The sequence below is a fragment of the Drosophila innubila genome (genome assembly GCF_004354385.1).
Source record: "Drosophila innubila isolate TH190305 chromosome 2R unlocalized genomic scaffold, UK_Dinn_1.0 1_C_2R, whole genome shotgun sequence".
NCBI classification, from domain to species: Eukaryota; Metazoa; Arthropoda; class Insecta; order Diptera; family Drosophilidae; genus Drosophila; species Drosophila innubila.
Window position 1 is genome coordinate 17,665,231 of NW_022995374.1, and position 15,789 is coordinate 17,681,019.

Sequence of the window (15,789 nt, forward strand, 5' to 3'; positions counted from 1 at the left end):
GACGAAAGATAAAGAACAATGATATCAGAGCTATTGCTAAGATTAACCAAAAGTTTACACTTAAAATAGAACTTCTGTTGTGCTCTACAATAGCATCAGCAGGTTTGTCATCATAATCGGCGTACAGAATCGTCGCAAGTTCATTATTTTCCATATATCTGGTGGTGCAATAGGATACCAATTCATCGGCCATACGAAAGGAATAGTTTATGCAATTGACACGACTACGGGGATAACTCAGAGGTTTCGGTTTCCCGACACCCGCGAAACATTTAAAGTATGTGGAATTGACGAAATCCAGGGTCTTACATTCGGACACATCTGCACTGCCAAAAATAACCAAATAATGTTTTGGATTCCTTTCTAAACTGAATACACTATAGGGTTCCCCATCTTTCATCATATATCCGCCATATTTGGTGCCCATGTCTTCCGGATATTCGTCACTGCAAATCATATTCCAGGCACTGTGGAAGGAGCCATCACAGTTCCTGGATACCATTTGTTGACCAAATTTCCACCTTCTGGGCATGTTAAATACGATTACAATTTTGTCGTTGAAAAATTCTATTTCTTGATTATTCGAATAGAATCCATTTTAATGTTTGAATTGATTGACTAAGTTAACTTAATATATTATTTCAGTGATAAGTAAATTTATTTGTTTATATTACTTCAAAACTCTTACAATTTTTTAAGCTATGTTCCAACTAGTTAATTACAGCAATTTATACATAATTATTATAATTAAATAAATAACTTATTAATAGGTATTGGATGAATGACCTTTGCAATAATTAGCCACAGCAAACAAAGAACCATTTGTCAAGAAAAGAAATTAAAAAATTAAAATACATATGAATCAAATAGAAACCCGATCGATGGGTTGATTAACATTTGTTTACAAATATGTATTTATTATTTAGCTGTGTGTGCGAATGTGATAAACAAAAAAAGAAGCAATACGCAGTTCAATATATTACGATTATAAATATTCGTAGAAAGACACAGCACCAAACAAAGTGATTCCCCAAAAAGTCCAGACGAAGTAACGCAAAACGAAGAACCGGTTCCCAAAGAGGGGACTACGTTCATTAATTGGAGAGAACGAAATTTGTACACACTTGAACTTGTCATGATCATGGTCATGGTGATCATCATTGTTACTTTCCAGTTTTGTTCAAAGGCAGACAGATAATTTTTCTATAAATTGAAAGCGATCATGCACATTTAAACACAGAACTCATTGCGATCAGAACCAAAATCAAGATGCGAGCTGCTATTGCTTTTCTTGTTGTGATCTTCGCGCTCTTCAGCATGATGGAAGCTTCGCCACATAGAGGAGGATATGGTGGCGGCTTTGGAGGAGGCCCATACGGCTATGGAGGTGGTGGTAGAGGATATCGAGGCGGTGGCTATGGTGGTTATCCCGGCGGTGGCTATGGCGGCTATCCCGGCGGTGGCTATGGCGGTTATCCCGGCGGTGGCGGTGGATACGGCACAGCCAGCGCATCTGCTTCAGCCGCAGCCTCAGCTGGTGGCGGCGGCGGTTATTACCGCTAGACACGCTTACCAAGTTAACTGTTCAGCTCAATTTGCTCAATAAAAAGAATTTTAACTGCAGGAAAAGAAATTCACTTTTGGCCAACTCTGCGGCTGTCTGTCTCAAGTTTTTGCCACTTGGCAGCCTTAAGGCATTTTAAGCACTGCTGGAATGGAATTCCATCATAAGTTGGTGTCAAGTTCTTCACTTGAAAACAAAACAGCTGCCTCTGTATGTGTGTACGTGTGAGTGTGTATCGTGTGTGTATTTGTGGGTGCATTTAGTAAGGAACTTTCTACGAACAAGGCAAAAAAAAAAAAATTAAACTTTTGCTGCAGTTCCCGACGGACCCAAAATGAACTTTCACTTTGCTCCAGCGCCCGCGCACAGTTGACATATATGCTTATAGCTAAACGGGAGCAGGCAACAGGGGAGAAGGAGCATAAGGAGCAGCAGAATTCCTGCCGCGTTAATTTTGCAACATGGTTCATGGGTTCCACTATTACTTAAATACATATATAAAGTTTAAGAACATATATTTTTATTGTATTTTTTTTATTTCTTTAAGGTTTTGGAAATCTTTAAAGATCTTGTCGGTCTTCTGCGCCTTACCAATCCATCTAATTCCAGACGCAAGTTGATTCAACGACTTTGCGGCATCATTAAAAGTTTTGGCCTGTCATCCTTTATTGTATTTGCTGGCACAAGTTTTGCTGCTCCAGAATAAGGACGCACATACGCAGCCATCAGGACGCTGCTCCCTTATTGTTATCTGGGAATTTACGTGGCAAGGGAGCAGGTTGCGGTGACAGCGACACAAAATGCAAGTCAGGCCATTCACAAGGCTCTTGTGCTTGACTCCAAGCTGCATTGATGACCACACCCGGTCCACAGTGGGTCTTTGTCAATGGCTTGGCCACCGACTGTGAAGCATACAAAATGTCGCGGAGTATCCATTGAGGTTGCATGTCGCTGTGGCATGTGTCGCCAATGCCAATGCCATTGTGTTGCCTCGCATTCTTTGCTCTGGCTTTCAGTTTGCCTTTCAAAATCATCATATAATAATAACGTATTTATGTCCTTGCAGCATTTTACGATGCCCTCCAAGAAAGCCTGACTAATAACGAGTGCCTGGCCAGGATTGTAATGTATGGGTTAAATGAAACTGCACAAAGAACTGAACTGTATCTCCACTGGACAGTTACTCAGTTATCATAAATATGCTTTATGATTCACTTTGATTATTGCATTTTCTTTGGACATTTCTAGAGGTAGAAATTGAATTCTGATTGAGTATTTGATATTAGAGTGGTCATATTTATTTATTTATTTGATTAATTTATTTAATAAAGCAAATTTAAAAATATAAAAGTCTCGGGTAATTCGAAAAATTATTATATATTCCAAAAATTGTTCCAATAAGTGTTAGTGTTCGCATTAGTAATAGTATTAACATTAGACTGAGTATAAGAAGTGGTATAAGTTTGTACAAGACACTATATAACTAGTAATTAAGTAATTAAATATGGTATAATTCAATGGCTTAAGTAGAACACGACTTTTTGAATAAAATTATCAGGTTTGTTCTCTGTTTTCCGAAAGGAAATATCTTTAACCTGTTCTTATTTCATAGAGTGAAAAGAAAGTGAAAGAAAGAAAAGTAAAAAAATTAATTTTATAAAATGATATAAAAGCTGACCAAGCGTAATATAATTTTGTTTGGTAGTGTAATTTAACTTATAAGAGGTTGAGTTTAATGAAGTACGGTCTGACTGTTTAACGAGTCTTGGTAAACTTTTTTCATATATATTACTAAATGTACAGGAAATTTTCATATTATTATTTAATATTCATAGGTATGAAATAATTATAATATTTTATTCTTAATAATTTTTATCTGTTTTCAAATTTAGCCTATTTTAAGGACCTAAACCAACCCTATAATCTGGAAAGAATAAAGAAATTTTAGCAACGCCATATAAAGTGAATTAATTTTTTAAGAAGATTATGATGAAAAGAGAATTTAGTTTCATTCAAAAAATTTCTGTTTTCATATTAAATGCAATGATTTATCATACCACCCTCGTATGTACCTATAAAATATGGTACGAAATGACACTCTGTCTGTCTGTCTGTCCGTCTGTCTGTCTGTCTGTCTGTCAGTGTGCTTACTGCTTTCAACGTGCATCATTGACATCAATTTTGGGATTGTTGAAGATGTTGGAGATATTTTTGAATTACTGCCGTGGGCTGACAAGCAAAGGGTGGATCCGTCAGAGGGTGTTGCCTCATAATATTCGTACTGCAAACAGTTCGCCTAAAATATGTCAATCGAAATGTAAATCATTGCGTAATTTGCATTTTGAGCATTTTGCTTCAATTGAATGACGATGTTGACTGAATTGTTGTTGTTTTTGTTGTTGTTGCTGTTATTATTGCTGTTGTTGTTCACGTTGTGCATAGTTGTTGTTTCTGTTGCTGGCAACACGTGAATTATGGCGGCAATTTTGACAATTGCCAAGCTCCGGGCCACGCCTACCGCCCAGTAGCCCAGCATCCGCTACGTGTGTGTATGTGTGTGTGTGTGTGTGTGTGGTATTATGTAACTTCACGTGCACATAAATCGTTGCCGTTGTTATCCAACATAATTGTGTTGACATGTGAATGCTAATTTAAATGGATTTAACTACATTTTCAATTGTTTGCAATCTCCTAAGTATATACTTGTTTCGTCTAAACAAGAAAAAAGAATGATAAATAAGATAAAGTTTCAGTGGTGACTTTATCCGATTAGGTTTGTCATTTTTAAAACTACTTCATTCCGGAAAGATATATCAATTTTTTTTTGTGTATACAAATAATTTCTTTATATCAATATATATATATTTTTCTTATGTAATAATTTTTAAATTTTTTCTATAAGCACAAAACACACATTTTAATTTAAGTATTAGGAACTTTTGAATTAGTGATCAATATTAGAATTTGCACTGCCGAATTTCGCAAATAGAAATTTTGCTAAATAATTTTGACACGTTTGGCAATGAAAGGAATTAGATTTGTAGAAACGAGTTTGTTGCAAAAATTATATTATGATTTATTTTATTTCATTTTCACCTGCGTCTCAGCCCTAAAAAAGCAAGGGTGTTTACTACTACATTTCTACGCTGTGTGTTTGTGTGTGTGTAATATGTAAATAAGTGTATAAGTTATGTGTGTATATAACGTAACTTTTCTCACGTACTCATGTTGAGCAGATGTGCATACGCCAAAAAGTATGCAACAGCAGAACGTGATTTCGTTTTAAAATTTCAACACTTTGCTGCTGCTGCCAAAGGAGAATTTATTTGCGGAACGCATTCATTTGGAAATTATCGAACAGGAATTATTGGCTCCTGCAGAGAGCTCTTGTTGCCTTTTATTGTTATTGTATTGCTCGATGAAAACGCGAAGAAAACAAAATAAATTAAATAAAAGGTCAAAGCAAAACGTGAGCAATTTCTTGGCATTTCTCTTATTTCACTTACAGTGGGAAAACTATTCAAAGCGTGGGGTTGTCCGATAAACTATTAATGGAATGAAAATCTATATAACCCAATTTAGGGGGAAAATTGCATAGAATATAAATAAAAGTGTGTATTTTATTAAACGTTTTACAGTGAAAAGTTTTTTCTCAAAATCAAATGAAATTGTATTAACAATATTGAGAAACTCACAATAGAGCCAAACATTTGGAACCAGCGACTACGATTCGCTATATAGAGACCACAAACCGAAATATTAAACTTCGAAGTGTTCACATACATTAAAAAGGCATTTATCTGTAAACACACAAAGTTTAGAAGTTATCATAAGTATTTATATATATCAGAATTCTCTGAAAGTACCTCTTTAAACCAGCGTCCCTCGGTTACGGAATGATGTGGACAATTTTGATACTGAATTGTCAGATCGCACATAACATCCAATAGAAAAAAGTCAATTAAACGTATCCAATAGTTAAAAGCGCCGAGCATGATCATGTAAATGGGTGATTTAATCGCGAACATAAAGAGCATTCCCCAATATATGTTGATCACGCCGAAAGTCACATAATCGAATCGGGCCGCCAGTAAAAGCCATTCGTAAACCTTATTTATTCTTAAAGTGCAACGTCCTAGCACTAAATGCTGCGACCACAAACGATTAAGTTCATCGAGATCCAAGCGTGTGGGCAATCTCGATTTAAAGGACTTCATTAGATCCTCCAAACGACAGTTGATAGACTGATAGGAACAGGCAATATACCACAAGGCCAGAAAGTATCTATAGGTTGCAACAACTGGAATATTCATGGCATTTTGAAATAGAAAAGTGATCAAATAAACACTCAAATTTCCATCGGTGGGCATCACGAGGCACAATGCCACACTGTTTACACACACAAAGATCATTGTTGTGAACTTTAGGTAGTAGATATAGTTCAGAGTGCGTCCAATATGGTGAAGTTGCTGACTCATTATATTGTTAACAATACGCTCTAGTTCCAATAAAGCACAGTCTCGCCTACCCCGAGAGATTACCGTATAGGCTATGGTGGCATACGATACCGAGTACAGTATATAACATGTATATGGAACAAGATTCGGAAACCAATTCGTCTTTTCAATATACTCTGCCGATAGCCAGAACAGTACGGGCAGCATTGTCAACTCGAGAGTGTTCAGAATCAGCGTATAGGAGCGTGTCAGCCACGTTTGCTGGACCCTTCCGGCCACCAGCCAGTGCGAGGTAACTCCCAGGGCCAGAGCGTAGTTGTGGTACCACTGTAATAGTCGCTGTCGGCCCATCTTCAATGGTTCTCGCTACGATACTGAATGTACTTCTTGTTAGCTTACCATGCGACTATTGGTAATTAGCTTAAGTGCTTCCATCAATGTGTCCTCATCGCTTGATGAAATTTGATGTACATAAGCTAAGGCGACTGGAAAATTACACTGGGCAACAAATTAAACTTTTTCGATTGGTGTTTATTATTTTTTCTAAAACCAATGTGGTCCCAGATAAGGAAATCAAACTCTTAAGAAAAAGTATTGTGGTAAAAAAAATGTTTATTTAAATGTGTTTAGTCACTTTTTTTTAGAACTTTTTTATAATGTGAAATTATTTAAATATAAATAATTATGGTATGAAAACTAGTATTCATATTCATAAACATATGTTTTCAAATTTTTGTGTATTTATTAAATATAAGAATAATCATAAATAAGCTCAGGCGATTATAAAATTACACTGGGTATCAAATTAAATTTCTTTGGTTGGTGTTTATTATTTTCTCTAAAACCACTGTGGTGCCGTATAAGGAAATCACACTCTTATGAAAAAGTATTGTGGTAAAAAATAATGTTTATTTAAATATGTTTAGTTACTTTTTTTTACAATTTTTGTTGATGTGAAATTATTTAAGCATAAATAAATAAAGTATGGAAAACTGTGTTCATATTCTTAAACATATATTTTCGAATTTTTGTGTGCTTATTAAATACAAGAATAATCAAAAAAAAATTTTTGAATCTTGAGCTATGAAGTAGGTTTACAACAATTTGATTGTTTCCTAGTGTTATTGGAATGCTCTGTTTAAAATTAAATATATACTTTCACGAAATATTTAGAATCTAAAGAACTATTAAAATTCATGACCTTCTCGGTCTTATCATCATTTGTACATTTTTCAACGATGCAGTGTGAGTAGTAAACGTAAGCCAATTGATGCCCTTTCCAAAAGTGTTGTCATTATATTTGCCTAGTAAATTGCTGTTAAATTTTAAACAAGTATATATAATCGAATCTTGTATATTATAATCATGATGATTTACCTGGAATGACAGCTGGAATACCACCAGGCGCCTGTATACTGCGTGGCACAATTGGCTGGGTTCTCATCATTGTCACGATCCTGAGCAGTAAACTTGCGACCAGCGTGTCCAATTAAAGAATCCCCTGCATCTCCAGAGTATTCACCCAATACTTTCAATGCATATTCATTTTGTTCACTGTCAATCACAAAACGATTATACCTTGCAAACCTCTTTTGCCCCTTGAAGTCTTCCATCATTATAAGTAATTCTTGGTCCAGTTCTTTGGTCATAATATGCAGTTTCTCCAGACCTATAAAAAACTCGCCATTTACATTTCCAAATCCATTTTTATAGTGTTTCCAGAAGAGATAGAAGTCGACACTTCCATCATGACGTCGCATCACAATCGTCCATCCTCCGCCATGAGAGTCCTCGTCACAACTGACTATAAATGGATGCACACTGTAATCGGGTATGACAATCTGATAGACTCCAGTGCGACGACTCAGAGCTGTGGCCTCCGCACAGCTGCCAGGGAACTGAGATGGCTCCAAGCTAGTCAACTTATTGAACTTCGCTACGAGATCGTCTAGCAATCCGCCCTGACGAATCTGCTCCATTCTATGTCGTGATAAGGTTTATACAATTTTTAAAAACGAATTTATTACAATTGCTTACCGCATCACATCGTACTGCGCTTGAAGTAACTTGTTGTAGGTGTCTTTGACATTGAAGCGTATTTCCGTTGTGTTTCCATATTTAATTGTCAAGTTTCCCAATTTATCTAGACTCGGTACATGATCCTCGTCACATTTGAGCACGGATGCGCCCAACAATAAGATTGTGCTAATAGCTATAATTCTCAGCATCATTATTTCTATAATCACATTCAGCATGCCAGATCAGAAGAGATCACACGAGACTAAACAATCTCAGCCGGCAACGAATCATTTTATAGCAAGCCAATGAGAATAATTATTCTTGCCACACCGATGAATAAATACGCTTTAATTTTATTTTAAGAATTGTTTAAGTAATTAAAAATAATATAATAAGTACTTCGATTTTTATCACAGTTACACAAATTCAACTGGAGAATAAGGTTTTTGGCAATCAAATATCATATTATGTTTAATATTAAACAAATAGTCTAGTGGCATCTTTATATAAGTAAAAGCGCGTCGTTTTCGCATTTCTTATAATTTTATAATGTATACGACCTAAACGATTCGCCGAGCTGCTGATAATGATTGTACATTCTGAATAAAAAACCCCCTTGTAAGAGCTCCAAAATATCACTCTCTCTCTCTCTCTGTCTCTCTCTTGATTGATCATTCTCACACTTTCACAACCGGCTGCCTGGCCCACCATTTTCAAAAAAGAATTAGTAATGCCTGCCTTCTTCTCTTAGTTTACCTGCAGTAGTTTATTTAAATAAATGTTATTATTATGGCAATAATTTTATTTTAAGTGATTCTGTGCTCTTAATATCTTCTCTGTCTTATCATCACTTTGACGCTTTTCAATGAGTCGTTCAGACCGTTAAATGTGTTCCAATTAATTCCCGTTCCATATGCTGTCTCGTTATACACACCCATTAGATTGCTAAAAGTAATTTAATAAATCAAGTATTGATTTAAATCGTATGTGTTAAGGATACAAACCTGCCATGACACTTGTTATACCACCAGCCGCCCTTATAAAGCTGAGCGCAATTTCCAGTTGGATATACATCGTTATCTTGATCGCGCGACGTAAACTTAAAGCTCGATTGTCCAGTGAATGAGTCGCCGGCATCTCCAGAGAAATCGCCCAATGTGTGCAGATCATAAAACTCTTTCTCGCTACCAATCGCAAATAGATCATATTTTGCAAATTTTGTTACCCCCTTGGAGTTTTCCATGACGAAGAGTAGCTCTTGATCCCGTCTTTTGGTCATCATATGCAATGTATCCAGACCTATAAAGAACTCGCTATTCACGTTTCCAAATCCATTCTTGTAATCGTTCCAGTAGCGATAGAAATTTACACTTCCATCCTCCCGACGCAACACAATCGTCCATCCTCCGCCATGAGAGTCCTCATCGCAACTGACTAGGAATGGATGCACACTGTAATCGGGAAGAAGGATCTGATAGACTCCAGAGCGACGACTCAGAGCTGTGGCCTCCGTACAGCTGCTCGGGAAATGAGTTGACTCCAAGCTGGTCAACGTCAATCTGTCAATTTTGGCGTTAAGCTCAGCAATTCCCTCTCTAAGAAACAAATATTTTTTTAAAATATTTCAGCAAGTGATGTAATTTTAATTACTTACTGCAAGGATTCCAGTTGAGTTTGCAGCAACTTGTTGCTAGGATCCTTCATTTGAAAACGTATTTCCGTTGTATTACCATATTTTATTGTTAAATTTCCGAGTTTTTCAAATTCTTTTACATAGTTCTCGTCACACTTAAGCATTGATATATTAAATAACATAATTATACATATAATTCTCCACATTTTTTCGCTTTGACTCAAGCATAAATCGCAAAAGACTAAACAGATTCGACAAATAACAAATCATTTAATAGCTACGTAAAATAATAATAAGCTTATCAGCAAGAGTATAATAAATACTTGTGAGTGTGATGAAAAAAATCATTAAAAAAATCTCTTATAGCAAAATTATCTCGATAACGTCAGCTTACAATCTAAAAATAAATAAGTTTAACGACGAAGATATTTTAGTTCTCTTTCAGGGGAATTTTTTTATTTGGAAAGTACCATTGATTATTTAAATTGCTATTAAATATTTAATGTTAATATAACGCATATAATTTTAAACATTTTGATTGGAGCAGAAATCTCAAAATATTAATGACATTCGTCAAATAACCAACCCTTTTATACCTGAAATATTAACAATCTTATCAGCAGTGTTGATTCCTTTAGTGTTGACAACATGACAAGAAGACACGGGGTCAATGTTGTTTAATGCAATAATTTTCTGCAAAATGTTGCGTTTCGTTTAATTATCTGTTTTATTGTCATGTTCTCTGAAGATAGCAAGTTAAGTTCCGTACTAATCGTGTCAACACCAAATAGGAGAATGACGCTGTTCCTAGGGCAATAACATCTTATCGGTAATTAACAATTATTAAAATGCATTCAAATTGATTCAAAATAAAATATTTCAATAACAAGCAGCAATAAAAAAATGAAATAAAAAATTGAATATACATATAAGTCTCCCTAAGCTACTACATACGTAAATATAAATATCCTAGGTTAGGTCACATAAGAGAAAGGGTTTACTTTTAACCACAACCAAAACAAAAGGATTAACAGGTATCATTTTTACCAGGTAGCATTATTACCTGGTGCAACCCTTCGTACCTTTAGGATGATGCGAAATTATTTACCTGTATTCAGTATATAATGGCTTAACTTTAGCTGGACAGCATTATTCGTATTTGGAAATCCCTACCGTCAAGATGTTCATGTTATTTCTGCAGTTAGCTAACTACGTTTTGCTGCTCATGCTGGGAATTATCATTGTGGATTGTTTCATTAGATATTGGCCAACTTTCAACAATGTGGTAATGATGAATACGCCAGTTCCAGTTGCCAGAGTTCGATGCAGTCCCGAATACTATTCACGGATATTACACTGGACATATAAAGAACAGGAAATCAAATACGAACAGGAATTACAGACGCCTATTCAACGCATACCATGGATGAAACACTTGAGTTTGAAGCACCGTGCAAAAGTTATGCCTGGTGTACGCCGTCGACTTGACCAGCAGTTTTAAGCTAATTAATTATATATAGTATTTTATAAGAACATTTTTAATAAAAACACATTTTGAATGTATACTAAATTTATGGTTTTTATCATTGTTTATGGTAATACAAATTATTTGAATTTTTTATTGCCTTGCTGCAGTGCTGCCAGACAGCTTTTGCGAACGGTCACTCTATCGCACTTGAACTATCGACAGGCTGGCATCATTGGGAATAGGTGGCATCACTTGGGCATAAAATAGCTAAGTTGGCAACAGTGGTTGCAGATGGAACCTGTTGCGGCGGGATAAACAACAAAACTTGTGTGTGATTATTATTTAGAAAAAACATTTATGAAAGATAAACAAACATATTAAAGACTGACATTCTTTTTCGATGCAGAAAGTATTACGATTGTCGCTGCAGCGCATACGATTAATGTCGAGCTTTTCGCAAGTACTCAACCCGATAACGGGCCAAAACACATGGCAGGAACAGGGTGACGACTATGATTACCACCAGGAGGTGGCAAACGCAGGGTTCGGGGACATGCTGCACGACTGGGAGCGCAACCAGAAGTACGATGCGGCATTGCGAAAGACAATCGCAGGCATGCGGCAAGCGGGCAGAGAAGTCCACGTGCTGGACATTGGCACCGGTACCGGTATTCTCGCCATGATGGCCCTGCGTGCCGGCGCCGACACTGTGACAGCCTGTGAGGCGTTCATGCCCATGGCGAACTGTGCGGAACGTATTCTTGCCGCCAATGAAGCCACTAAGGTGCGACTCATACGCAAACGCTCGACAGAGATTAAAATAGGAGTGGACATGCCTCATAAGGCCAATTTACTTGTGGCAGAGCTACTGGACACGGAACTCATCGGTGAGGGAGCCATTGGCATCTACAATCATGCACATGACCATCTGCTGACCGAGGATGCACTGTGCATTCCCGCCCGTGCCACTTGCTATGCTCAGCTGGCTCAATCCTCTCTAGCGTCGCAGTGGAACAGCCTGAAGATCTTGGCCAACTTGGATGGCGACATACTCTTGAGTCCACCTGCTCAGCTCTCGCAGTGTAGCGGTGAGGCTGCTCTCCACGATGTCCAGCTCTCCCAAGTGCCTCCTAGCTCATTTCGTGCACTCGCTCCGCCAATGGAGATCTTTCAGTTTGACTTTCAGCGCAAGCAGAAGCGAGAGGAGCAGCGTCAGAATGTGCTGCAGTTGCAGCTCAGTTCCCCAGGCACAGTGGAAATAGTCTACTACTGGTGGCAAATCGAAATGGATGATGCTGGTGATATATTGCTGAGCTGTGCACCTTATTGGGCTCATCCCGAGCTGAAGCAACTGCAGGCCAGTTGCAGTGACACAGAGCGGCCTGTGGCCAATGTGGTGCCCTGGCGGGATCACTGGATGCAGGCCATCTACTACATACCCAAGCCCCTGCAGATACATGATACCCAAGAACCCTTCTGGCTGAGTTGCTACCACGACGAGTATTCGCTCTGGTTCGATGCTCACAAGGATCAGCCGCCCACAAAGGCCACACCCCGTCATAGTTGCAGCTGTGACCTGCACATGACCTACACCCGCAGTCGGATCGGTCAGCTTAATCAGGGCACGAGGAACAAGCGCTACCTGAGCTACCTGGAAGAGGCGCTCCAAGAGGCAGAGACGCAGCCAGCCCATATGCTGATCTTGGGTGACGGCTGCATGTTGGGACTTGCCAGTTCAGCTTTAGGTGCTGCCACAGTTCGTTGCCTGGAACCACATCGTTTCTCGCGTCGACTCCTTGAGTCCATAGCCAAGCATAATCAACTGAAGAACGTTACCTTTTTGGAAAGTCTAAAGCAACTGGAACCCGAGGAATTAAACACCCTTACACACATCTTTGCCGAGCCTTACTTTCTCAATTCTATTTTGCCCTGGGACAATTTTTACTTTGGCACATTACTGCTCCAGCTGCAGGAGCATCTTCCAGCCTCGGTGAAAATCTCGCCCTATGGGGCTCGCATTTATGCTTTGCCCGTGCAGTTTCTCGATCTGCACAAGATACGAGCACCCATCGTCAAATGTGAAGGATTCGATCTGAAGCTCTTCGATGAAATGGTGCAGGTAATGTCCAACATTGAGTTATTTCAAAATAAAATGACCGACTTTAACCCTTTTTTTATTGATTATTACAGCGCTCAGCGGAAGAGGCCCTGTCCCTAGTGGAGGCGCAACCACTCTGGGAATATCCATGTCGTGCTCTCGCACAGCCGCAGGAAATTCTCAGCGTTGACTTTGCCAACTTTGGCCTGGAGCAGCACAAAGAGGGTCAACTGCAGCTGACTGCGTAAACAACTGATAAAACTAAGCTCTAATTAAAGCAGTACCCTAATCCTAACGATATTAATTGCAGATCTGGCGAGTGCAATGGCATTGCATTGTGGGTGGACTGGCAATTGACGGCAAAGAACAGTCCCAAGTCTGTTGTGAGCACCGGACCCGTGGAGCCAGTTGTGCCCGGTCAATTTGTCAAGTGGGACATGTTTGTGCGGCAGGGAGTGCACTTCACCAATCAAAAGATGTCGACGAAAGATGCTAAAACGCGTCTGGATTGGAGCACTACGTTTAGACCAGTTCTGGGCGATCTGAGCTTCAATTTCTCGCTATTTGCGAACCACGAAAAATGCGATTAAAAGACGAGATTTCAACACGAGAATTTAGTCAAGATTTGGAATTACATTATACTAAAAATCATTATTCTGATCTCTATGGTTTGGGAATCTCCTGTTCCATGTGGGTCATCACAATATTGCGTTCGGTCTGAGCACTCGGATCGCTCATCTTTATGCCGTGCTCTCCTCCCTTGAGACGCGTACGCAAATCCAGAGCACGAATGTCCGTCATCAGCGAATGCTGCTTGTTCTCCAGATCCACGTCGATCCTTTGTGCATGATCCGACAGCAGATTAAAGTTGGCCTTAGAATCGTCGATTTTATCCTTGAGGCAACGACGGATTTCACGCAACTTCTCCACCTCCTGGCAGAGCATATCATGAGCATGATCCAGGCACAGCTCCTTGCCACTGCGCTGTGCACGATTCTCCAGACGTGACTCGGCCAGCTTCAAGGCATCCGACTTGTCGCGCAACGACTCCTCCAATGACTTTATCTCGCAAACGGCACTCTCCATCTCCTCCTTCATCTTGAGCTTCTGCCATTCCAGTTCGTTGCGCGCCCGCTGGGTCTCGAAGATGCGTTTGCGTATGCAGTGCTCTGCACGCTCCTGCTGTGCCTGCAACATGTTGCGGGCCTTCTCGCGGCAGACGAACAACGCTTCCCGAATGGCAGCCGTGTCTGCCAGTTCGTTCTCCGCCAGCTGCTTCACATTCTTCACATGCTCCAGCCACGACTCGTATGAGCAAGAGCTGAAATAGACATAAGACCATTGATAAGCAAGGTCAGATAAGATAAGATCAGTCTGATCGATCAGGTTGTTGACCTTACTTTTTAGGCATACGCATAGGATCAGGCTTATAGGATATGCCGGCTGAGCTGCGATTTAAGGCCAGTTGGACAGTGTCTAGATCCACCGCCTCGACTTTGTTCTCGATCTCCAAGCCAATCTTAAAGCGAACCTCCTCAAGTCGCGTCAACTTTGACCAAGCCTTCTGGCACCTCTCCGCCAGAAGTCGCTGATTGTTCTCCAAAATGCGCAGTTCGTTCTTGACCTCCGTGTCCGGCTCATCGTAAGTGAGCTCGGCGCCAAGGCGACAGTCCCGCATGGTTAGCACTTCACTGATCACCGCAATCGGTGAGGAAAGAGCCGCCAATTCACGCTCCGTTATATCCTTTTCTTCCTGCAGCGCATTGATTTCGCTCACAATGCGTTCAAACGTTCTCAGGATTATCTGACGCCAGTTATTCAGCTCCACAACGCTACAAGGCATAAGTATGATCATAAGTCAGAGATTAATATAGCTACACAACATGATCTTCAATACCGATCAGCCAGCGCATCGTTCGTTTCAATGCTCGCCCAATCGCTCTCGATCCGCGTCTCATTACGTAGCACCCGGGAGGAATGACGCAAGGCGAAGGCGTCTGCCCGTCGTGCATCCGCCACATTCCGAAGTCCGCTCACTCGAGCATTCCAATCAGCCAGCGAGATGTGCTGCAACGGCTTATCCATGATCACAACTGATTGAAAAGCCATTATTAATTAATTCAACTTCTTGTAAACCACCAAAAAATTCAAGTTATTAAGATTATGTACAAAAAAAAATGATATGTTCACAGACTATGTGTTATTTAATTTAACTCACAACGAGAACTGAGGAAATTTTCCAATTTTCAGCATATTGGAAAGTGGCTTGTTTATACGATGGCTACTAGATCTCCAAGGTGTCGCCTTAGTGCCATTGTCAAGGACAACGCTTGCACTCCAGACTGTTTTCGGATATTGATTTTCTTTCATGTCCAGCGGAATGGGTATCTATAATACGAGTATTATTAATTTGTTTTAAAAAATTATTACTTTTTGAATATGCGTAAGAAATATTTCTTAGATCCTACTCTATATTTTCAAAAGGGATACGATTCGAAAGAAAGTTTACTTTCAAAGGAAGTCTACCTTAAAAACTTTATCAGTTAATTT

At 39.2% G+C, this 15,789-nt stretch overlaps 6 protein-coding genes across 8 annotated transcripts; 2 read left to right on the forward strand and 4 right to left on the reverse strand.

Annotated features, from left to right (window-relative positions):
• Nucleotides 1-1,269: 1,269 nt before the first annotated feature.
• LOC117783078 (glycine-rich cell wall structural protein) lies at nt 1,270-1,563 on the forward strand. The gene has a single exon (XM_034620256.1). It carries the CDS (start codon nt 1,270-1,272, stop codon nt 1,561-1,563), a length of 294 nt encoding a protein of 97 aa, XP_034476147.1.
• Nucleotides 1,564-2,289: 726 nt separating this feature from the next.
• Nucleotides 2,290-6,372, reverse strand: LOC117783083 (putative gustatory receptor 59b). The gene is made up of 3 exons (XM_034620261.1): nt 5,431-6,372; nt 5,203-5,364; nt 2,290-2,466 (listed from the first exon to the last, which is right to left on the reverse strand). The coding sequence occupies exons 1-3, from the start codon at nt 6,370-6,372 to the stop codon at nt 2,290-2,292; spliced, it is 1,281 nt and encodes a 426-aa protein (XP_034476152.1).
• Nucleotides 6,373-7,162: 790 nt separating this feature from the next.
• LOC117784115 (ficolin-2-like) lies at nt 7,163-8,306 on the reverse strand. Its single transcript, XM_034621764.1, has 3 exons — nt 8,059-8,306; nt 7,399-8,001; nt 7,163-7,336 (listed from the first exon to the last, which is right to left on the reverse strand). Exons 1-3 carry the CDS (start codon nt 8,274-8,276, stop codon nt 7,216-7,218), a joined length of 942 nt encoding a protein of 313 aa, XP_034477655.1. The 5' UTR covers nt 8,277-8,306; the 3' UTR covers nt 7,163-7,215.
• Nucleotides 8,307-8,779: 473 nt separating this feature from the next.
• On the reverse strand, nt 8,780-9,894 carry LOC117783889 (ficolin-1-like). Its single transcript, XM_034621455.1, has 3 exons — nt 9,695-9,894; nt 9,045-9,635; nt 8,780-8,985 (listed from the first exon to the last, which is right to left on the reverse strand). Exons 1-3 carry the CDS (start codon nt 9,877-9,879, stop codon nt 8,865-8,867), a joined length of 897 nt encoding a protein of 298 aa, XP_034477346.1. The 5' UTR covers nt 9,880-9,894; the 3' UTR covers nt 8,780-8,864.
• A 1,517-nt stretch (nt 9,895-11,411) lies between these two features.
• On the forward strand, nt 11,412-13,852 carry LOC117784088 (protein arginine N-methyltransferase 7). Of its 3 annotated transcripts, none has more exons than XM_034621700.1 (4): nt 11,412-11,468; nt 11,548-13,260; nt 13,332-13,483; nt 13,550-13,852. In XM_034621700.1, the coding sequence occupies exons 2-4, from the start codon at nt 11,584-11,586 to the stop codon at nt 13,827-13,829; spliced, it is 2,109 nt and encodes a 702-aa protein (XP_034477591.1). In that variant the 5' UTR covers nt 11,412-11,468; nt 11,548-11,583; the 3' UTR covers nt 13,830-13,852. The 3 variants fall into 3 exon arrangements, with proteins under 3 accessions (XP_034477591.1, XP_034477592.1, XP_034477590.1); XM_034621701.1 differs by having other exon boundaries at nt 11,434-11,472; XM_034621699.1 differs by lacking the exon at nt 11,412-11,468 and having other exon boundaries at nt 11,533-13,260.
• Nucleotides 13,839-15,394, reverse strand: LOC117784089 (tektin-2). The gene is made up of 3 exons (XM_034621702.1): nt 15,137-15,394; nt 14,640-15,071; nt 13,839-14,560 (listed from the first exon to the last, which is right to left on the reverse strand). The coding sequence occupies exons 1-3, from the start codon at nt 15,346-15,348 to the stop codon at nt 13,903-13,905; spliced, it is 1,302 nt and encodes a 433-aa protein (XP_034477593.1). The 5' UTR covers nt 15,349-15,394; the 3' UTR covers nt 13,839-13,902.
• Nucleotides 15,395-15,789: the final 395 nt, after the last annotated feature.